The 23,150-nt window shown below is 41.8% G+C and overlaps 1 protein-coding gene across 3 annotated transcripts in view; it reads left to right on the forward strand.

The window, feature by feature from the left end:
- Osbpl1a (oxysterol binding protein like 1A) overlaps positions 1-23,150 on the forward strand; it is a 165,303-nt gene that overhangs the window by 22,004 nt on the left and 120,149 nt on the right. For 2 of the 3 annotated variants that reach the window (XM_055625377.1, XM_055625378.1), the window contains 7 exons: positions 8,669-8,780; positions 15,607-15,692; positions 16,709-16,853; positions 19,618-19,679; positions 19,819-19,866; positions 21,303-21,376; positions 21,484-21,547. In XM_055625377.1, the coding sequence (XP_055481352.1) occupies positions 8,669-8,780; positions 15,607-15,692; positions 16,709-16,853; positions 19,618-19,679; positions 19,819-19,866; positions 21,303-21,376; positions 21,484-21,547 (591 nt within the window). The remainder of the gene's footprint in view (positions 1-8,668; positions 8,781-15,606; positions 15,693-16,708; positions 16,854-19,617; positions 19,680-19,818; positions 19,867-21,302; positions 21,377-21,483; positions 21,548-23,150) is intronic. The other variant, XM_055625379.1, reaches the window with a different exon arrangement.

The raw sequence follows: 23,150 nt of genomic DNA on the forward strand, positions 1-23,150 counted from the left end.
TTTGTCCTGGCTAGTGGCTGAAAGAAGGCAATTTTAAGGCCTTCTATTTGGCTACAGTTCGTGGGAGCAATGTAATGATTATGCCAACAACCAGTCTGCACAATTTTTTGTTTGTCTGTTTTTGAGGCAGGGTTTCTCTGTGTAGCCTTGGCTGTCCTGGACTCACTTTGTAGACTAGGTTGGCCTAGAACTCACAGAGATCTGCCTGCCTCTGCTTCTCAGAGTGCTGGGATTACAGGCTTGTGCCACTACTCCTGCTTTTTCTGCACCAGTGTTACATACAGGGCTTGGGGAAATGCCACCTGGTTATGTTTGTTGACCCAGTGCACACACTGTGAGCCCCCTGGGAGCTAGGGCATTTATATATATTTCAACAAAGGGTCCTGGTGATACTTCTTATCTTGTAGGCCAGCTCAGACCTTACACAGCAGACCTTGCTGTGTTTGAGGGTTCTTCTTTCCTACGAGTACAATTAGTGGAGTGAGTAACCATTTTGGGAATAGCCTGGGGATAGTGTAGGATTTTACCTCCTAGATTTTGGCTTTTCCCTTAGTGAACAGTTGATTAAATAGCCCAAAGCTGACTCAGTTCCAGAAACTGGATTAGGTGGTATTATGTCCTGCAGCTCAGCTGTGTCCAGCTTCTAATCATCGCTCACTGATTGTGTTTGGTAGCAATTAAGCCATACTGAGCTTTTTCCCAGCAGTGGACAAGTGATGACCCCTCAGCATGAAATGGTAAGATGTCCTAGCAGCCAGAGAAGACCGCTTTCAAATAATTGAGCACACTAGATTGGATAAAGTATGAAAGGCTAGAAAATACATAAGGTAATCAGGTCTCAAGAGCCCAGAGGACTGTACCAGAGGGTATTGTGGGTATGAAGTTAGAAGCTTCACTGAGGAGCCAACTATTGATTACTTACCCAGTGGTTTGGGCTTTTGTGAGAGACTGCCTCGTGTGAGTTCACTGATTGCACTGGGCAGCAGTGTTCCTAGCATCTGTAGTCAGTGACCTAAGCAGCAAGCCAGGTGGGTGGAGTTACGGTGCCAGCAACAGAGTCAGAGGGTCAAGGCCGGAAGCATTGAGAGTTAGGAAAGAACGAGACAAAGACTGGGTAGACACAAGCAGCAGATAACCACTTGCTTCATAGTTTGTCACTGAATTCTGTATTGTACTGTTTTGATGGTGTTGGGATCAACCCTAGAGCCTCCTATATCCTGGGCGATGCCTTCCATTGAACCCCACCTGCCCTTTTGCTTGCAGCTGGCTCATGTGCACTGGACCTGCTGCTGCTGAGTGACACTCCTGCTTCCTGCATCCTCAGGGGGTGTAATGTTACAAGTCATCCACTGTGTCATCTTAAGGCAGTGAGGTGTCACAGTCTAGTTTCCTAAATCCTAGGCGGGCCCTTGAAGACCCAATTAACCTAGGAAATAGGCTTTTTACATTTTTAAGTGCTTAATTTTAATTTTTCTAATTTTAAATGCTTAAATTTGATTAAGCATTATCTGAGTCAGTTAATATTGAACATTCCTTATTCCTTTCTTATGTGTGTTGTATATAGGCCTATTTACTTTAAAATGCCATTTAATATTGTGAAGCTTTACAGTGAAAAACTGGTGACCCTTCAACTGTCCCTTGTGGTTAAGAGCAAATACTTTGTGTAGCTCCTCAGTTTTTTAAACCTTCTTGTTCATAAATAAAGTACTTATATTACTGTTTTGTGTTTTCTTCTTAATGATTAAATCGTTTTATTTCTGGCAGATAAGCATTTATTTTACAATTTGTTATGTGTGTGAATGTTTTGCCATCTGTGCACCATGCTCATACAGTGCTTGTGGGGGCCAGAAGAGAGCATTCGGTCCCCTGGAGATACAGATGGTTGCAAGCCACCATGTGGGTGCTGTGAAGCCAGGTCCTCTGCAGGAGCAGCGGGTGCTTTCAACTGCTGAGCCATTTCTCCAGCCCCACAGAAACATTTAAGTATATTTTACTTACTTTTGTAATTTCTTGCATGTATACACTATGTCTTGATCATATCCTTCCCCAGCCCCTCTCACATTTCCTCTACTGTATTCTCTGCCTGCCTCCTCCTCCTGCATCTCCACCACCATCATCATCATTTTCTCTCTCTTTTCCATCATTATTTCCTCCTCTTCATCACCATCATGTCCTCCGTTGTTGCTGTCATAGTTGTTGTCATTGTTTTCATCATCATCGTATGATCATCATAATTATCGTCACCATCATTGTCACCATCATCTCCTCCTCCTTCAAGTAACCCACTGATTCTAAGTGGTGCTATCTGTCTGAGCATGGGCAACCTACCAGTATCCATACCCCTGAGGAAAAATGACTCCACTTTCTTTACCATGTTTTTCCCCCCTCTTTCTCCCTGCCTTAATTCTTGCCCAACCAGGGATACCTTACTTTTTTCATTCTCTTAATCTGTGACTGGACTTCAGTTAAATACATTATTCTGACCATACCAGATTTAGCCTCAAAGGGTCCTACATGTGTTTTCGTTGTTACATAGTTCCTTATATTTTTCTGCACCTAAGACTTTCTTAAATATTCTCCATTAGTTCTGTTTATCATTATATAAGGAACATTACAATCTTTGTAAGGACTTCAAATTTCTTTCTACGACTTCTAGCTGTAGCCGTATGTCCTGTTTTAATGACTCCTTTTTGAACAGCCCTCCAGTTCCTCTTGTTCTCTGATTCTCGGTCTGGAACTGCAGTTGTATTGTCCTGGGAATTCTGTCCATCACTGACCTGTTGTCTTAAGCACAGTCATCCAGGGAAAGGCTGCTTGCACATCGGCTCTTTAAGTGTTCACATATTGAAAATAACGTCTACCATTTTGGTTAGTGATAATTTGGGAATCGCCTGTCAGGATTTGGAAGGCTTTAGTCACTGTTCTAGCTTTTGGTGGTTTGGACAAGTCTAGAGTTGTGATTTGTGGTTAATTCCTGTGCTGTTTAGTGACTGGAAGTGTTTCAGGTAAAATTACAATGGGAAAGACCCTAAATAAAATGGTAGTCTTTTTCTCATGTGAAAGTCTAGCTAGGTAAGTCCAGGGCAGATTACTCACACCTGGGAATTATGTTGTTGTTGTTTTGTTCTAAGTGTAGCTTTGGTGTGTCACCTGGTTTGAGAGCCAGAAATTCCAGGAATTATGCTAGAGGAAACACAAAGGTACAGGTACAACACTGCCTCTTTTAGGAGATTGCTGCCAGTTCTCACAGGATGCTTGTGCTTGCTCCATTGGCTAGAACAGTCAGCTGACTATACTTGCTAAAGGGTTGCTGGGAAGTGGACCTTTGAGTTTAGGGAGCACATGCTCAGCTGAAAATGGTACTAGCAGTGAGAGTATCTTCCCTGGCCATTAGTTCATAAGACTTCACTCTGCTTGTTTTCAGGCTCTAAATCTGTAGTAGTTTTGCTGCTGTAAAATAGAATATCATTAATATTCAGTGGAGAACTGTCATAGTTCTCTGCTCAGGGCCACATGAGACTGAACTCAGTGTGTCAGCTGGACTTTTCTCTTCTGGGGCTTGAAGCACATTTGGGTTGTTGGCAGAACTCACTGAAGTCATAAGACTGAGGTCCCTGCTTGTTGGGAATGGTTAAATTTATATAGGCCACACTCAGGCTTAACACCGCCATGCAGACGTCTTTTCCAGGAGGTATCAGCTCCTTCCTCCAGCCTTTCCTGAGTGTCGCACTCTCCCAGGCTGGCCTGGAACTGACTCTATAGCTCAGGGTGGCCTTGGACTCATGGCCATCCTGCCTCACTCTCATGAGTGCCTCATATCATGCCTGGCTTTCCAGCCCCTCAGAGGACTAGCTTAATCGGTTCTGTCCACACAGCACAGCCTCCCTTGATGAAAGTCAGTTGTGCTCGCTCTCATAACCCATTTACAGAAGTGCAATCAATCATGTGTCCAGTCTAACTTGAATAGAACTTGATTGTTGATTGTCATTGCAGAATGAGTTTAGTTGAATTTACGTAGTACACAACACCACACTTTCGTATCTGTTTTAGCTGTCTTCTTACAAATGTGTAACAATTTGTCAATTTCTTGCTCATGTACCATAACAGAGCTTTGGTAGTCGTGCGTACCTCACATAGTTTTGTGAACATTTAAGTCAGTGACTACAGGTCATGGATGGAAGTTGCAGAAGTGGATATTAAGCTAATTGTTCTTCTGGTTCTAACTCTGTTGTGTATTATTCATTTTTGGTAGTGGATAAAATTATAAAAATATATTCCGTAGTGAAAGTATAAAATCCAGTGTGAACTCCTTCAAATTCCAAATTCCTATTCTAATTGTATAGTAATTCAAATTGAGTTGACTAGTCTTTGGGTCTGTCAGTTTGTGTGTATGTGTGTGTGTGTTTTAATTTACAGCATACTTTATAATAAAGTTTTAAAAACCAGCGTAGTAATATTTTTAGCAGCATCGTTCATAGCAGACAAAAAAGTTATGGGCACGGTGGCACATGACTTTAATCCCAGCACTTGGGGAGGCAGAGGCAGGTGGACTGCTGTGAGGTCGAGGCCAGCCTGGTCCGCCATGCAAGTCCAGGACAGCCAGGGGAAACAGACACGGTGTCTCAGAAAACAGCAGCAACAACAAAAGCCTAAATATTCCTCAGTTCCTGACAGATAGGCAGTGTGCCATGGCAGGTAGTGGAGAAGTTGTTCAGCGACATGCCCAGGCAGAACCTCAACTGAAAGAAAGCACAGCATACAACCAAACCTTGTATGATGCTTTCATTGAAATGATCAGGAGGCATGTTTGCATCTAGACGAGTGGTTGCTAGGGGACGCGGAGAAAGGATCAGAGTGGCTACGTCTGTGGACTGAGGGTGATGAAATGGTGTGACAGTCGGTAATGTATATTACAGCACAATTCTGTGAATATACTAAAAAACAGAGAATTGTGTCCTTTACAGGGTAAAATTTATGCTGTGTGAGTTATTCCTTAGTGAATGCTCAGAAAGCAATGTGGGTGCGGGTATTTTCCTCTTTTTCATGTGAAATGAGTCATGTGGTGGTGACAGCAGCAAAATGGTTCAATGAGGAGTGATTGACAATGATGCGCAGAGTGGGTTAGGATGGTTGCGAACGTGATGGCTGTGCTAGCTTTTCTGTAGCCTTTGTTGTGTAGTCTCCTTCTCTAAAATTGGAGAAGAAAACAAATAGACTTTAGTCTTCTGACTTAGTAGACAAGTTGCTCAAAGTGCTTTCTTGGCCGGAAATATGTGAAGCAACACATCTTATGAATAAATGTTCAAAAGTGGCTACTGTTCAGGTATAGGGAGGAAAATAGACCACATCCCTTCCTTCAGTGAGGGGAAGCAGACAGTAACTTCTGGCAGCTGGAGGGATGAGGAAAGTAAGGACATGGAGCAGAGAATGGCAGTTAGAAGGCAGCTCAGTTCTACTTCACATAGTGTGGGTACTGAGCCTGCTTTGAGCAGCAGTTTGCCTCAGCTCTGTGTTTAAAAAAGTACCATTCCCCTCAACAGCCTTGGCACCCTTCCTGTCTGGCTCTCGGTTCCATCATTTCGCTGGATGCTCCGGGATGTCTGCTGGTTTGCTGAGACTCAGGGTGTCTATTTTCATGTTTTACAGTCTGACGGCTGACCACTTTCCGGGGAGGAGTGGGCATGGTCTCTCTCCTGCTGGTTCTTTGGCTACTTTGATGATTCTTCTTTTAGAGGCCTTTCTCTGTGTTTTTCTTGACCTTCTCTTTTCTCTGGAAATGTTCCATCTCAACCAATCACTCTGTTCTTCTGGCTTCACTTGATCTTCCTAGGGGAAAATTTTAGAATCTGTGATTCCACCCCTGCTTCTGTTAAGGCATCCAGGTCCTCCTGTGAGCTGTCTTCACTGCTTCAGGTCTCTGATGTCTGGTAAATCTAAGAAGAGACTCCTCGTTCTCCACACTGGCTCCTGTGCAATATTTGCATTAGTGCTTGAAATACTTCACTGTGGACCCTTTGTGCCCTATATGCTCAGGAGTAGGAATGTACCTACTGCTTCTTCCCTCGGCTTCATCCCTCAGTCATTTTTACTGACTTTGAAAAGATCCCACTTTCACCTTTATACTGGGCTTGTACCAATGGACATCGTGAGCTCAGCTCCAATTTGTCAAGTTTTTGCAGCACTTCCCCACCCCCTAATGCTAAGGAGTTAACCCCAGGTCCATCCCCCACATGGTAGGTTCCATTCTCCCTTCAGTGTTTGGTATCTAGGAATGTTTTCTCTGTAGGGCCCTTTACAGTGTTGAATACACCAGTAATGCCAATACTTAGTAAAACAGAATTTGGGAAGGTACTGAAAGGTTCAGACAGCAAACTCAGTGGATTAAAGGCATTTTCCTCCAGGGAAATGTAAGTAGAGCTGGTCTTTCTTCAAGCACCAGGGACACCTCAAGACTAGAAGAAGAATTGCAGATCTTGAGGCATGAGGAAGATGATGGAGAGCGAGTTGTTTCTTTTTTATCTGCAATGCTTAGGAAGGCAGGGAGCCTCGAACTGGGTCTAAGAGCAGCACAGTTGGGCTTGTAGAAAGTTTTCAAGTGTGGGAGGGGTTCTGTGATTATACCCCTGAAAGCAAAGCCTCTGTTGTCTACCAAGATATTAGAATAGTCCTGACTTGTCTTTCTGGGCATTTCATTGATGGCAGTAGGGCCAATGTAGCCACCAGTTGCTTAGGTTGCTTCTGGAGTTGTAATTCTGACTCTGAGCAGCATGTCTCTTTTCTGATACTAGCCCTTTTCCAAGAGCTTGTCTTCCACACCTGGAGATGGCTAAGTACACTTGGACAAGTGCCCATGAAAGGAAGGGGGCTGGGGCTCAGATTATTCAAATGCTTTCTCACCTACTTTATTTATTTTAAAAAATTACCTGTTTTGGTCTTTGAGACAAGATGTCAGTCAATATGTAGCCCAGGCTGGCCTTGAACTCATGATCTTTTTTTTTCTTCTAGCCTCATAAATGTTCCATTTATAGGCATAAGCTGCCATACTTTCCTTTTTGCATTTTAAATTAGACTTTCTTTCTGTTAATAGTTGTAAAGTTCTTGGTATATTCTGTATACAAGTATCTTAACAAATACATGATTTGTGGTTTTTTGTTTTTTGTTTTTTTTTTGAGACAGGGTTTCTCTGTGTAGCCCTGGCTGTCCTGAAACATATTCTATAGGCCTTGAGTAAGAGATCTGCCTGCCTTTGCCTCCTGAGTCCTGGGATTAAATGTATTACCACCACTGGAATTTTGTTAAATAATATATATATATATTAGTTCTTCATTTCTTATATGAAATGTTTTTATGAAATGTTACTTCTAAAATGACATGTAATACTGAAATGTCTTTAAAAAATTTTCCTTTTTTAAAATACTAGTGGGTTTCCTAACTGTTTTCCTGTATATCTCTGATGGCCCTATCTACTGGAAAAAGCAAGGGAAGAGGATTGTTTGAGGCCAGCCTGGGCTATGTAGGAAGGTTCAAGCTTACTTGGCTGACTACTGACTGGAAAGACATAGGCTAAAATGTTTGTGTGTCATATACTAAGATAGTAGATATGTTTTTCCTCATTGTATTTTATATATTATTTAAGTATTCTGTTATGTAAATATTTAAAAATAATGTAGGAGATGCTGTGGCCTAAAGGCACGATGAAAAAGTACAGGACAGCCTGACAGGATCTCACTCCGCGTGTTTCGGGGCCTAGCAGTCTAGAAGTTAGAACAGCCCTTAGCGTGTCACTAAAAGAGGAGTGCTGCCACCCTCCCTGGTGCTGTGTGTCTCAGGGCTCGCACCGGGGTTCTCCTCCATGCCTGCCATCTTAGGTTGCGTGGCTGCTCTGGTGGTACTGGACATAGGGGTTAGTCTGTTTCCAGTCATATTGAAGGTCCAAAAGGTAACCACATAAACACAACTAGTACCTTCTTGGTTGAATGTTGACTTCATGAAATTGTTTGAGTATAACTTTCTTTCAGCATGATTTGTCCCATCAGTCTGAATCACTTTAAAAAATATTAAAAGTGTTAGAGAGTTTATGAAAATGTGGTTGTTCAAGAAATTCTTATTGTCATCAGTCCTTATAAAATTGAGTGAATATACTGAATTCTCTCTAAATTGCGTTTTTGTTTTCTTATATATTTAGTGTTACATGAGTTATTTTCATAAACTAACTGGATAGTTGACTTAAAAGGTTTTTTAGATTTATTTATTTTTATGTGTATGAATGTTTTGCCTGCATGCATGTATAGCATGTACATGCCTGTTGGAGCCCCTGGAGCTGGGACTATGGATAGTTGTGAGCTATCCTATAGGTGCGGGGGAGTGTACCTGGGTCCTCTGCATAAGCAGCAAGTGCTCTTAACTGCCGAGCCAGCTCTTTAGCCCCCAGAGAATTTACTTTAAAAGTCAGCTACAAAAATTGACTGTATATTGATTGTGGGTTGGGAATTGTTTAAGCTATTGTAAGTTATTAGCAGAATTATTGTACACGATTGGTTCGGTATGAAGATTCTTACATAATCTTTTTCTATTCTAGAAATTATAGCAATCAGTAATTTGGAAAAGGACTATCATACAATAAGGTAGTGGCTTAATAACAACTAAAATAATTTCTTTGTTTATTTAGGAGCTGGTAATGCTTCTTTTAGAATACAATGCTGATACTACCGTTGTAAATGGGAGCGGACAGACAGCAAAAGAAGCCACCCATGACAAAGAAATCAGAAACATGCTTGAAGGTAAACAGGCATCTTAACATAAACAGTGCTTTGTGTTATTATTGCTAAGGCCACAGATGAGAAAGCATAGCTCTGCAGCACCAGTGGAGATGACAACAAAGCTCTCTGTATTGCTGATGCCATTCACAGTCATTGTTTACACGCAACTTTGTTTCCTCCCTCTGTTAGTTACTTGTAGCTGTGGCAGAAGAGCTGACAAAAGCAGCCTAAGGAGGGAAGGATTTGATGTGGCACAAAATTTGAAAGGGATAAACTACAGAATGGCAGCAAGGCATGACGGGTGGCTCCACGGTGGGAGGAGCATGCCAGTGCGAGTGTTCCTTTACTTTGGAGGAACAGAAAGCAGAGAGAGGGCCAGAAGGGGGTAGGGCTGTGAAAAATCAAGGCCCACTTCAACTACCCACTTTACTCTGCTAGGTCCCATGTCTCAAAGATTTCCTGACCTCCTAAACACAGCCACCAGCTGCAGACCAAGCATTCATATGAATGGGGCAACTTGTCACATCCAAGCTGTAGCATTCACTTTATGACTGTTAAAATCTTTGCTTATGAAAGAACATAGTAAGTTAAAAATATGTCTTCAGTGCACAATGAAAGGAATAGAAAGTGGAGACCTGAGGAGATGTGGCTTTGGGTGAACTGCTGCTGCATGGTAATGAGAGCATAGGAAAGAAGGGCAGAGAAACTGCCTGAGCTGTAGTTACACATCGTTCATCAGCACAGAGAAGTCTGTCTGCCTTCGTCTTCCATAGGACCTCACTGTAGTGTAACACCAACACTTATTTCTTGATGGACTGCTTAGTAGCTATAGGCATCAGAGATTAAATTGCATCTAAGAAGATGTATAATCCTTTAAAAGTGTAGAAAAATTTCTCTGCTACAGTTTAAAACAAAATCATTCCCATGTTTATACTAGAAAAATCTAAGGTAATAGAATTAGTCTTTGAATAACTTAGGCTTTGCTGTACGGCCAGACCAGGTAATTTTTACTTTGCCAATAAAGTCTCAGGATTACATCTGCAACTTCACACATACTCTGTTTCTCTTTCTTGCAAGAAAAGAGAAGGGTGATACAACTTTGTATTTAAGAGCATTAACTTTGTAACTTTAATTATTTGCATTTTTATTTATGTGAAAATAAATATTATGTGATAATAGTCTTGCTTTTAACAATTTTCCAATGGATTGAACTCTTCTCATTTACCCTGTAGTTATGAAAACAATGAGTGTTTGTGAGGCACTTATATTAAAGAATTGTTACTAACGCATGCTGCATGAGTGTTGTGATCTTTCTCTGCAGCCGTGTACCGCACTGGTCCCATCCAGCTACCTGAGTAGCTGTTCTTTGAGGTTGACGTTTTTGTCACACATCTTTACATCACTGTGTTCACTTGTAATGAACTCTCTGTTTCAGCGAGTAACCAGATCCGCTTACCTTCTAAGGCTAGTCATTGTAGCCTGTGACTTAGGGACTTATGGATCATATTGGATATGGTCTTTACTCTTTAATACATTGTGATCTCATTGAAAGGTGAGGTAACGTTTCTGATCCTGTCCTGTCATTGTCCTGTCTCATGGGAAGCCAGGGCTGAGATTTTCCTCATGGAATGAATGTTAGGCTAGTCTGACAAGCAGATATATAAGAGGGGATTATGAAGACATACTCCAAGGTGCTTCTGAAACCCAAGCTGTGCAAAGGCAAGGGCTTAGTTGACTTTATAGCTGATGTCGTTTGTCAGCTCATGTGCTTTTATGTTAGCCTGGCCAATAGAAAATACAGGCTTAATTGAGTGATTCTGTTCTGATGAGATCACCTTACCCATATATAATGCCATTTGTGGACAGCATTAAGTTGTCATTTGCAGAGTCCGGGAAGTGCTGGGGATAACTCACCATGATAGTTGAAGAGAAACCAGATAACAAGATAACATACAGAGACAGGAAATACAAGTAGTATAAGGAAACCACACCTAATATCTGAAGTGATGGCATTTCAAGACAGATGATCTTATTTGTGGTAGAAACAGCCAGTTAGTGGGCCAGAGGTTGAGTACCACAGTTTATCTCTGGACCCACTGCATTGTTCACAGGGTGAGTTACCTTGAAAGGCACAGTGAGTTTTCCATGACAGGGGGTATTCTGGAAGAGGATAGACTGCTACCTGTCAGGCTCTGGTGAGGAATAGCTGCTCTCTCTTTCTCTCATTTGTAGACTATAGAAAGGATTTAGAATAATGAAAATGAATCCTAATATGCTCTTTGTCTTTCACTGAGATTATATGTACAAATATCTTGTCTCTATCTTTAAAATATTATTTTATGCTACTGAATTGATTTTGTGTTGTTGTTGACCCACTTGAAAGTAATTTGCATGCCAAATGGCATTATTGCCTCCAGACACTTCAGTGTGTCTCTTAAGAACAAGGTGTTCTCTGGGAGGTAGAGGCAGGCAGATCTCTGTGAGATCAAGCCTGATCTACAAAGCGAGTCCAGGATCGCCAAGGCTATACAGAGAGACCCTGTTTCAAAAAACAAACAAATAAATAAACAAACAAAAGTATGTGTTGTCTCCACAAGAGCATGGCCCTCAGAATCACCTGAGTAAGGCTCATTGGGGCTTATAGAGGCCTGAGCAACAATCAGGGACCCTGTATTGATCCAGCTAGGTCTTCTGATATGCTTTGGTGTTCTAGTGACACTCCTAGCAGTGGGAGTGGGGATCATCAATAACTTGCCTTCTCTGGGCCCAGATTTGTTGGCGCTGTTGGTCTCCTTGTGGAGCTACTTCCTGGTCCTTCTAGCTCCCTCTTCTAAAAGACTCCCTGTACTCTGCCCAAAGTTTGGCTGTGAGTCTCAGCATCTGCTTTGATATCCTGTTGAGTGGAGCCTTTCAGAGGACCCTCTATAGTAGGCTGCCATCTGTTCCCTCTCTTCCGCCACTTCTGAAGTCTATCTGCCGTTCTGAATGAGATTTAAGCATCCTTCCTAGGGTCCTCCTTATTGTTTAATTTCTTTAGGTCTGTAGATTTTAGTATGAAAACCTGTAATTTTAAACATTTAAACATTTAATTTAAAACCTGAAAGTTTAAACATTTCTTTTTACCTCAAGAAGTTTGGATAAGAAATGCTCAGCCTTTTATAATATAATACACATTTCACATGCAGATTTTGTCAGTTGTCCACATAACATCTACCCAGTTTAGATCTAGTGCATAATTCCATGTTGTAGTTGTCATATCCTCCCAGTCCCTTTATCTGGGACAACATTCTAGCCTCTGTTCTATGTAATGTTGACTATTTTGAAGAGGGTGGTGGCTGAGTCTGAGGAAGGAAAGATGGCCTCAAGTTTGTGGCCTGCTTGGTCTTTACAGGGAGGTCCATGCCAGTTAGAGCCACGAAGTGAGACTTGCCTCTCAAAAAGCATATGTATGTGGGGAGGAGGTTGGTTGGAAAGACAGTTTGAGTTTTTCATTCTGTGTGATGAGATACAGGACATCTAGTGGGGGCGGGAATACTAAGTAGGTGAGAGTGTTGCCCAAGTTGCTGTATTATGTTAGGACACACGTGATTGATTTGTACAGCCATCAAGTCAGTTGACACTGACTAACCCAGATATTGGTGGTCCGCTGGAAAAGCAGCTTTTTTATTTGTAATTAATAAATAGACTATGAAAAGGGGAAGCAAAAATACCTTGCTTACCAAGAAACTTTTAGTCAGAAATGTAATGTACATTAATAACACTTGTCCCAATCCTTCGTTTCTTTGGTGACTGCAAAGTAGAGGCTTCATGAAATTCCTCCCCAGGGGCTGTGGATTGCAATTGCATTATTATGTAAGCTACTCCATGAAGAAGCTAAGCTTCAGTAGTAGGGTACTGTGATCCCAGTGGTAGGAGGTGACTCTCTGTGCCCTGGTAGGTTCTGGCCAGCCTCAGCTATTTAGCAAGGTCAAGGCTAGCCTGGGCTGCATGTGACCTTGTGTTAAAAGTCAAAACAAACATTCAGTGAGGAAAACATTCAGAAAAATGGATATTAACACGTAGCTCACTGTTCCATAGAAACATCTGTCTGAACAGCACAAGAAAAGAACACTTTCAGGGTCTTTTATCCCGGGCAAGAGCCTTTGTATGTCGTTGGCTGAGTCCGTAGTCTTCTTTGTGCACCATGAATAAACAAAGAATAGGAAATGCCCAGGAACATATGCAGGGTTTTCCTCTCTGAATCTTTGCCTGTTTTCCCTCCTTTGTGAACCTAGAAACTATAGAAATAAATATTACTTTATTCCTTTTTATTTTCTTCATTCTTTAAAGTCCGGAATCTGGCTATACATCACCTTAATTGTTATTGGTCAGATACGCTTTATGCCAGACACTGTCATCCATTCTTAGAATGATCAAGGGTGAGGCTAAGCACCCTAACTTAAGAATGAGGAAGGAATAAGTCACAGCCAAAGGTAATTCTGAGGGGGACAGGCATGCACAGGAAGGGGGGGATGCCGCTGCTCTCACTGCCCACAGTCCAGTGAGAGGAAAGACTGAACAGAGCAGGTTCAGCCATGGAAGAAGCCACTGAGAACCTGTGTGGAGAGAGACTGTACATGGGGCTAAAAGTACAATAGAAGATGGTATGTAGTAACTGCAGTCATTTGTTACTCCAGCCATTCCTGTGTGTACTGTATGTGTTTGTTTAAATCCCCATATGCACTGTATGTGCTTGTTTAAATGTGTTTTGAGAAACAGCACACAGGAGCGAAAGCTCGAAATAAATGTTCCCTTCCCTAGTTACTTGGCTCTTCATTGGCTTCTCTGCCCAGGACTCTTTAGCCAGGAAGACTGCTAGGGAATGATCCTGCTGGCCTTTACATACATGTTAAGCTGGATTACTAAGTATTTGCATGAACTTGCTTCAAAATAACTTGTAAGGTCTCATATAGCTTAAGTTGACCTTGAAATTGTTGTGTAAGAGAGGATAACTTTGAACCTTGATCCTCTCTTTTGTTTATGAAAGCTTTTTATTTATTTGTTTGTTTTCTTTTTTATTGTTTATTTGGGAATCTCACATCATGCAACCTTACTTCTCACCCCCCGGTCCTCTCTTGTCTGATACCCCTTCCCTGTGACCTCTCCTCCCTCTCAGAGAAACAGACAGACAAACAAACATGTCCATTCTGTGTTGTCCATATACCCACTGGCACATGGTCCAACTCCTAGTGGCGAGCCTCCCAAGCTGAGTCCTTCTCCATCTGCCCCAGAAGCCATCAGCTGTGGACTGCAGAGGCCAGCGAGGGGCAGAGGAAGTGCTATTTCTTTTTAAAAAAATTTACATTAAATTTTTTTTTTTGTTACCATGTATTCACTTTCTATCCTAGCTATAGGCCCCTCCCTCATCTCCTCCCCGTCCCACATTCTCTCCCTCTTTCCTCCTATCTCCCTCCCTTATTGTACTCCAAGAGGGAGTCCTCCTCCCCTACTGTCTGACCCTAGCCTGTCAAGTTGTATCAGGGCTGTCTGGATCCTCTTCCTCTGTGGGCTGGCAAGGTCACCGCACCAGGCAGAAACGATCAAGGAGAAGGCAACTGAGCTCATGACAGAGACAGCCGCTGATCCCCTTACTAAGGGACCCACATGGAGACTGAGCTGCCTATGGGCTACATCTGAGCAGGGGTCTAGGTCCTCTCCATGCATGGTCCTTGGTTGGTGCATCAGTCTGTGCAGCCCCCCCTGGGCCCAGAATTTTTGGCTTTGTTGGTCCCTTGTGGAGCTCCTGCCCCTTTGGGACCTTCTATCCTCCCACTCTTCTATATGACACCCTGCACTCTGTCCAAAGTTTGGCTCTGAGTCTCTGCATCTGCTTCAACACCCTCCTGGATGGAGTCATGCAGAAGCCATCTATGATAGGCTCCTGTTCTGTTCCCTCTCATCAACCCCTTCTGCTGTCTATCCTCTTTGCTCTTCTGAATGAGGATTAAGCATCCTTCCTAGGGTCCTCCTGGTTGTTTAGCTCCTTTAGCTCTATAGACTTTGGTATGTTTATCCTCTATTATATGGCTAATATGTGCTTCTAAGTGAGTGTATACCATGCTTGTCTTTCTGCTTCTAGGTTACCTCACTCGGGATGATCTTTCTTATTACTGCTTTCCCCTTTATAATATTCTAGAAGTTATGAACCCCATTTATCTTCTTTTCAAGGCAGATAAGTACTATTTTGATCATCAAATGCTCATAATTGTTTATGCTGAGTATTATAATGTCATCCCAAAATGAAGGAAATGGAACTCACTGGAAATGAAAAGCAGAACTCCCAAATCTAACAGTATTTGTTCAAAACATTTGTATTTTTTACACTGTGATCAAGTTATTCTTTGTTTTTTTTTTAATATTTATTTTTATTTATAAGTTTGTTTGGATCTGTGTAAATGTGTTTCATGAATGTATAGTGGGTACCTGCAGAAGCCAGAAGAGATGTCATCCCCTGGGGTGGGGGTTATAGATGTTTGTAAGCTGGCCAGTATGGGTGCTGGGAATATGACTCAGGTCCTGTGCAAGAGCAGCCAGTGCTTTTACCTGTTGAGTCTCCTTTTTATATGTCTCTGTAATGACTATTCCAATAAGATCATACCTGGAGAGCAGCAGCTCTCAATCTGTGGGTTGCAACCTTCCCATCCGGTGGTCATATATCAGATATTTATAGTAAGATTCATGGAAGTAGCAAAATTACATTATGACATAGCTGTGGAATATATGCACAGATTGAGGAACTGTATTAAGGGGTGGCATTAGGAAGGGTGAAAATCACTGCTGTAGAGTAAGACATGTTTTTCTCTTGCAGCTGTGGAAAGGACTCAGCAAAGAAAGCTTGAAGAACTGCTTTTAGGAGCAGCTAGAGAAGGAAGAACAGCCGAAGTGTCAGCTCTGGTAACAAGCATCGGTTCTTTGTATGCTAGGAAGATCTTCCTTCAGTGTTAAAGTCGTAATTCAGTGACTGTAGGAGGAATCCCCACACTAGGATAGAAGTGACACACATACACACAAGTATGTGTGTGTGTGTGGCAGCTCACCAGGAGGATAGTTTTGCAGGTTTCCATACTGAGATCTCTACGTTTTTGATTCATCTCTTTGCTGCAAATAAAAAACCTGATGATTAAGAAATCAATTTTTACAGCAAATAGTTAAAGTGTAGAAAATTTAATTTTTTTCAAATTAGGCCCATTTAAAATTGAAAAAAAAATACAGAATCCAGTTGAAGAGAAAGTTATTTGCATTTTGATGGACAATAAATTCTGAAAGAATATTGTCCTTCTTAGAGGAGTAACATAGCAAGAAGGGACAGTGTTTGGATCAAGTACTTAGATCAAGCCGAGCAAGCTGGCAGCCTTGCCTGCTTTCCTATTCTTTCTAGGAGACCTACTTTCTCATTTCCATTTCCTGCATGGTCTCATTAAATATGAAACTAAATTTGTTCTGAATTCAAGTCTGAACCAATGCCATTTGCTGTAAAGCTATTTCAGCTCACTTGAAAACACTTCTCTCTGGTTTCTAAGTATAGTACCTGCAACATTTTAAAATTTTGTGAAATGGAGACTATATAGAGATTGCTAAAGCAGTAAGGTGGGAACGACAAATTCAGCAGAACCTTGACATTTATGCTTCTACCGTCTCAGGGCTTAACTCAACTTAGGGACTGTTGGCAGGTACATGATTTATAGTTTTGCTGTCACAAGTGCAAAACGCAAGACTTTTGAGAGTGAGCATGCTAGTGAAATCTTCATGTGAGGCAGACGTGAGTGTCACTGCTGTTGCGTGTGGTGCCAGGACACAGACCTCAGGTCTCATACCTGCTGCAGATAAGCATGGGCCGAAGGTGGAGAGCCTGAAAACCGGTATGAGAGGAAACCTGTCTTTGGTGTAATCACATTGTATTCCTCTATTAGCTCAGCAGGCCCAATCCTCCTGATGTGAACTGTTCGGACCAGTTAGGAAATACTCCTTTGCATTGTGCAGCCTATCGGGCCCATAAACAGTGTGCCTTGAAGCTTCTGAGAAGTGGAGCTGACCCCAACCTGAAGAACAAAAATGGTAAGTGTGTTGATGGAAGTCATCCTTGGTCATTTTCACTCTACAAGATGCAGTCAGTACTATAGAAAACTATTGTGTTTGGTATCCAGCCTTTGTTAAATTAGATGGTCTCCATTTTAATTAAGGATATTCACAAAAGTAAAGAATGACATTTTCTTCTCCTTTAAGACTTAACTAGTAATGCACTCCCTACTCCAAATGAGCCAAGTGTTAACCAAGATAATCCTACCATCAAGCAGATGGTAGGATTACATTCTCTAATGTTGCCACCAACACTGAATTAGAGAGTTCTGAACCACTCCTTTAAGAGCACCCAAGATTAGAGTGTCATGAGCCCCTCTTGTCATGGCATTTTCATCCAGTGATCAGTATACAGCCATGCTTTATGAGTGCCACTATTTAAGATCACCTTGTGTAATATGTGTTACAGATACATTGACTGAGGTCATGGCCAATGGAGCCTTTAATATATCATAGTCTTGCACTTGGAAACACTGCCCAGCATTTTAGTATGATTCTTTGGGGCCATTTTATGTGAGGAAGTCAAAAGCAAAACACACTAAAACATGACACTGAGAAGACTGCAGTAAGGTGCTTGGCCATTACCCACCTGAGAGGAGAAAGTCAAGTCTGACCTGTTCCACTTCAGCTTGCAGAGCAATCTGGGACAGCTAGTGTTGGGTCATTCAAAATTTTCACTACTTTGGAAATATCTTTGGATGTCCAAAAACATTGGCTCAAATAATTGACTGTGGGGTTGGATGGCCTTTATAGCAGTAGGCAGACTTGCTATACTGAAGCATGTTCAGGAATGGGGTAAAAAGCTGCTACTCTTTGGAATGATTTGCACGCATCTGCGCTTTTCTTCTGGTCATCCAGTGCTGACCTTGGTACTGTTATACATGCACATTTGCACATGACATTGGAAGGTTACAGGTTTCTAGTAAAGATTTGTTGGGATTAAGCTGAAATTTCCTTCTATTTAATTTGAAGAGAGATGACATTTTTGTTGAGTTTTCCCATTAAGGGACAAAGACGTTTCATGCAATTTCAAATACCCTGTTATTCCACTCATTTTATTTTATTTTATTTTGCTAACTCATGCACATTTTTCTGTTGAAATTGCTGGCTATAAGTTGATGTAGGTAGGGAGCATGCTCATTTAGTTATAAATGTGCTTTATTGAGTTATTCCTGTATGCTGGGCCCTGCGGACATCGAGTCCAGAGATGAGGCAGAGATTTCGTCTAGTTAGTTGGCAGCAGCTGAGAATTTATTTTTGGCATTAGGGCAAGATTTTATGAAGGAAATCATATTATTATCTTTCCCTCTGCTAGAAGGATAGTTTCTGAAAAGTGTCCTACAGATGGGATAGAGATAACAGAACTGGCAGACTGTTATCTTTCTAGGTGCTGCTAGAAAAACTGAACTGCTGACTGGTTTCTCAGTGAACAGATTTTTTCGAAAGGATTTTTCTCCTCACTGAAGAAGCAGATGCCAGCATCCCTTGCTTCACATATCAGCAGATATGTGAATTCCCCTGTAAATCCCCCTCAGAACAAAGTTGAGCCCGTGAGCTTTTCTCTAGATTAATACAATGGCCATTCTCCTTTCATCCCTTCCACCCCCTGGATTATCTTGAAGTCATTCCAGGGAGCATACCATTCCCTTGAAAATATTTAAGTATATTAGTAAAAGAGAAAGGCTCTGTAAACAAGTATGTCATAGGTGTACAGTTCTGAGTGTGTTAAGGCTGATTTAATTACGCCCTTCAAATTAGAATTGTATGGTATGTCAATTTCTGTGTCAGTAGAGCTGGTAAACACCTGAAGCACAATGGTAGGACCAGCCAGTTAATGTTGTAATTTCTCAAAATCTTGAAATATATGCTTAAACACTCAGACAGAATTTGAGTATCAGTCAAGCCGTATTCTTTCTTGTCCGAAGACCTTGCATGGACTTTCCAGTGTGTCTGGAAAGCACAGGTGTTTGTGCTTACCTGGCTCACAGACATCTGGCTCTGGTGACCTGCCTCCTTGTCTCATCCTGTCTTGTCCTCTCTTGGGGCCTTTGCATTAGCCATTCCCTGTGTCGCCACAGTAACCATCCCTTCCCCAGAGAGGTCAGCCTGGAACAGTCTCTCACTCTCTACCTGACGTGGTAGCTGCTGTCTGTCAAATTGGTCACTGATTATATAAGCATATCATGCTTTATTTCCTGTTATGTGTCTTTTAGAATGAATTTATTACTGTCTTCTATATTGTTCATTGCTAAATCACCAGTGCCTTATAATGGTGATTGCCACATAATAGAACTTTATGAGAAGAAATAGAAACAGATGTGACCAGTACATACCAGATGTTTGGTATTTTTAAAAGACTTGGGCAGTAAACCAGGAAGTCAACGTTAACAAATTGAGTAAACAAATTGACACCAGGAGAAGGAGTCTGCATTGTTTTAAACTGGTAGGCTTGTGATAGTGTCACATCAGTCCGGAAACTAATACAGTCATTTATGGCCAGAAAACCTGACTGGCCTCGGAACCCGCACAGGGTGTTCTGGGGACAATCAGATTTTCTGACTCAATAGCTCCCAAAAAAAGAGGCTTTAAAGAATCAAGAGGGCAACTTCTGGCAGGTGATTTTATTGTATTTTTTGTTGGTGGGAAGGAGTTTTTGAAAACACAAAGGAGAATTATATGGACAACTATAGTAAATTTTGTTGTGTAGTTGACATAGTGATGTTTACTTTTGTATTTTACATAGACCAGAAACCTCTTGACCTTGCCCATGGTGCTGAAATGAAGCATATTCTTGGTGGTAATAAGGTGAGTTTTGGTGGACTGAATTCCTAAATCTCTAATTCTTTAAATGTCTAAATTTCTAATTTCCCCAAACAGTAAGTTTTTGGGAAAAACTTGAATGCATGCTCCATCTCTGTAGACACGTCTAATGAAGTGTTTTCAGCAGGTTGTCTACAAAGCACTGAAGCGCTATGAAGGCCCTCTCTGGAAGGTAGGGCGGGGCTTAAGTAGGAGGTGGAAGGGATTCTTCATGTTTTGTTTCTCTTGAGGTGTTTTTTTTTTTTTTTTAGACATACAGCATGTCTCTGACTGACCATGGTCTAATTCACGAGGTTTTGTCTGTTTAGTGCCATAAAAAGATGTACAGGGCAACTCTGCTAGCGAGTTGCAGGTCCCAGTCAGCCATGTGGCCATGAGGGCAGCGACCAAGACTGCACAGCACTGTGTTGCCATCGTGCTTTGCATAATGCTCTGTATGTTTTTACTGCCCCCTCCTTCCCACCGTGGTGTGCATTGCCAAACATGTGCAGACTCAGAAACCTCTCTACCACTGTGCTAGACCCTAGCGTAGCTTGTGTTTGTGGGTTTTATTATGAAATAGACTGTGTGTGTGTGTGTGTGTGTGTGTGTGAGAGAGAGAGAGAGAGAGAGAGAGTGAGATGGTTTTGCTCTGTTGTAGCTAATGTAAATATTAGTGTTCTGAGTTAAGCTATGGTTGGCTTCAGTGTGCTGAAGGCTGGCTTTACTTAATGAGTAGTTCTGGAAATTAAATCCAAGGCCTTCTGTATGCTAGGTAAGATGTCCACAACAGAGCTACATTCTTGTCCCTTCAGTGAATATTTTTAGTTATAATTTTTCAAGTCATGATGGTTTCTTTGGATATACCCCTCATAAGTTGAGGATTTCTGGATCTTATATTGTAAGCCACTTTTATACCCTTACATTTTAAGAGGCTTCTTTTTAGTGTATCAATCGCTTTAGTTATGCTGATTGTGCTTTAAAGTGAGTAAGTTTAACAGGAAGGAGTAGAGGAAAATATTTTTTCTCACTAAGTCATAATTGCAGTATTGTTTTTGTTACCAACATCAAATTATAAAAGACTTCATAGAAAAGTCTTCCTGAAATATCCTAGGAGAGATTTCCTGGTTGTAAACACTTGTGAGTTCTAGAATGTGGTTATTCTCTAGGCTCCCCCATGGTGGTGCTCACCACCATTTGCACCTGTAAGTAGTTCCTGCAGAATAACTTTTTGTGTGTTAGCAGACTATATATAGTGAATTTAGGATAATTCTCTTTTTACACATTTATTCACGACCTTGAGGAAATTGTGTTCAAAGCCCAGAACTGCTGTTTTCTATAAACAATCCTGGGCAGAGTCATAAACCCGGACCTTGGCAGTGTAGCATTTGTGTGTGAGTGTGTGAGTGTGTGAGTGTGTGTGTGTGTGTGTGTGCACGCGCGCTGTAGTGAGGGGTATGTTCTCATCATTGCACTTGGCATCTGAGCTCAGTTTTATTGCTGTTTATTGTTCAGTCCTCCCATCTAGATGAGCGTCTCAGATCTATATTTATGCTTAGTTACTTTTCCTCAGTTATGTATTTGAATCCAGATGCATCAGCTTGGAAAATTTTTGTCATTTTCCTGTAGAGTTCAAGATTTTTTGGCTGGAAGTTATTCTGGGTAGTACTAGAACACGGAGTCCTTTCCTGGTATAGGAAACAGTAAGTATTATGCTTATAATTACTAAATTTCAGAATATAAGTTTTAAAATATTAGAAGCTTTCACTTAGCTCTTTTTCTTTGTCCTGATTTAATTTTTGTTTTGAAGGCCTGATGCAGTCCATAACACTTACCGCCAGGGGTGCAAACACCTGACTCAAGCGGTGTGCACGGTAAGATGAGTCGTGTGTGGTCTGTACAGACTGTGAAGTCCATGCTGACGTGCCTGGTCCCAACCATTGCAGACTCGGGCAAGGCCATGGGTGGGTGGACTTGGGTTTTCACATTTGGGAACAATTGACAATAAAGAATCTCTGCTTACATGCGTGTATACACACACACACACACACACACACAGACACACACACACTCAACTTGTTTATTTTCACTTGCGGCATTAAAAACGGGTGATTTAAAGCCACCTAGACAGAGCTGTCAACACTGGAGGGGCATGTGTGTCTTTTTCATGGGTAAATGTGGATGATGGGAGTTTCTGGGGTTACAATAAAACTTAAAGCCTGTGTCAAAATCGGGACTCTTAAGTTCTTTGCACTCACTTCCAGCTGTTTAACTCTTACTGTATAGGAGACTGACATTCCTCTATTTACCGATTGGGCTAACCTGGAGCCCAGACATACTTAAGTCCAGTGGGGCTGTCCAGGAACACTGCAGGCCATCTGCCCTCAAGTGCACATGCCTTGCTTCTCCACATGTCAGCATACTTGAGGTCAACCGGGCTCCCCTTTGAAAGGTTACAGGCTAAGTTAACTGCCCCATCAATTCAGAACAACTTTGTGGCCGAGTTGGGTCCATATACAGGCCCTTACGTCTTGTCCACACTGGACTAGAAGACCTGTGAAAAGTTCTGATGCTACTCATTGTGTCCTTTGTTTTTCTTTTTTTGCATTATTTATTTATTTATTTACTAATTATAGTTTATTTACTTTGTATCCCAGCTGTAGCCCTCTCCCTTGTCCCCTCCCAGTCCTCTGCCCTCCCTCCCTCATCTCCTCCCATGCCCCTCTTCAATCCCACTGATAGGGGAGGTCCTCCTCCCTTTCCATGTGACCCTAACCTTTCAGGTCTCATTAGGACTGCCTGCATTGTCTTTCTCTGTGGCCTGGTAAGGCTGCTCCCCCCTCAGGGGGAGTTGATCAAAGAGCCTGTGGTTCTGCTTTAGTGCTTGCAGGAGCTCCTCTGCCACAGTAGCTTGACCCTCTGCTTTATGTATGAGTAACGAGTAATGCTGGCGGGCTTCACATCTCCCCAACTGTCTACTATTATTTTGGATAGTGGCCATCCTCGTGTGTGTGCTGTGGTAGCTCATTACAGTTGAGATTTGCCTTTCCCTGTCTTAGTGGTATTTGGCAGATTTTTAGGTGCTTTTTGATCATCAGTGAAGGAAGGTGTATTTAAGTCCTTTGCCTGTTTCAGTTCAGCTGATTGTGTTTGTTCTTTATATACTCTGAGATATTCTGAGATGTAATAGTCTGGTGTTTTCCCACTCTGAATAGGATGATAGTGTTCTCTGACATACAGAGAATTTAGATTTTTAAAAAAAGATTTATTTATTTATTATTAATATAGTGTTCCACCTGTATATATACCTGCAGGCCAGAAGAGGGCACCAGATCATAATATATGATGGTTGTGGTTGCTTGGCTTTGAACTCAGGACCTTTGGAACAACAGACAGTAATCCTAACCTCTGAGCCATCTCTCCAGCCCTGAGGGTTTATATTTTGACACAGTGTTAGTTAGCTGTTAACCTTGGTTG

The sequence above is a fragment of the Psammomys obesus genome, unplaced genomic scaffold, assembly GCF_907164565.1.
Source record: "Psammomys obesus unplaced genomic scaffold, mPsaObe1.curated_primary_1811, whole genome shotgun sequence".
NCBI lineage: Eukaryota > Metazoa > Chordata > Mammalia > Rodentia > Muridae > Psammomys > Psammomys obesus.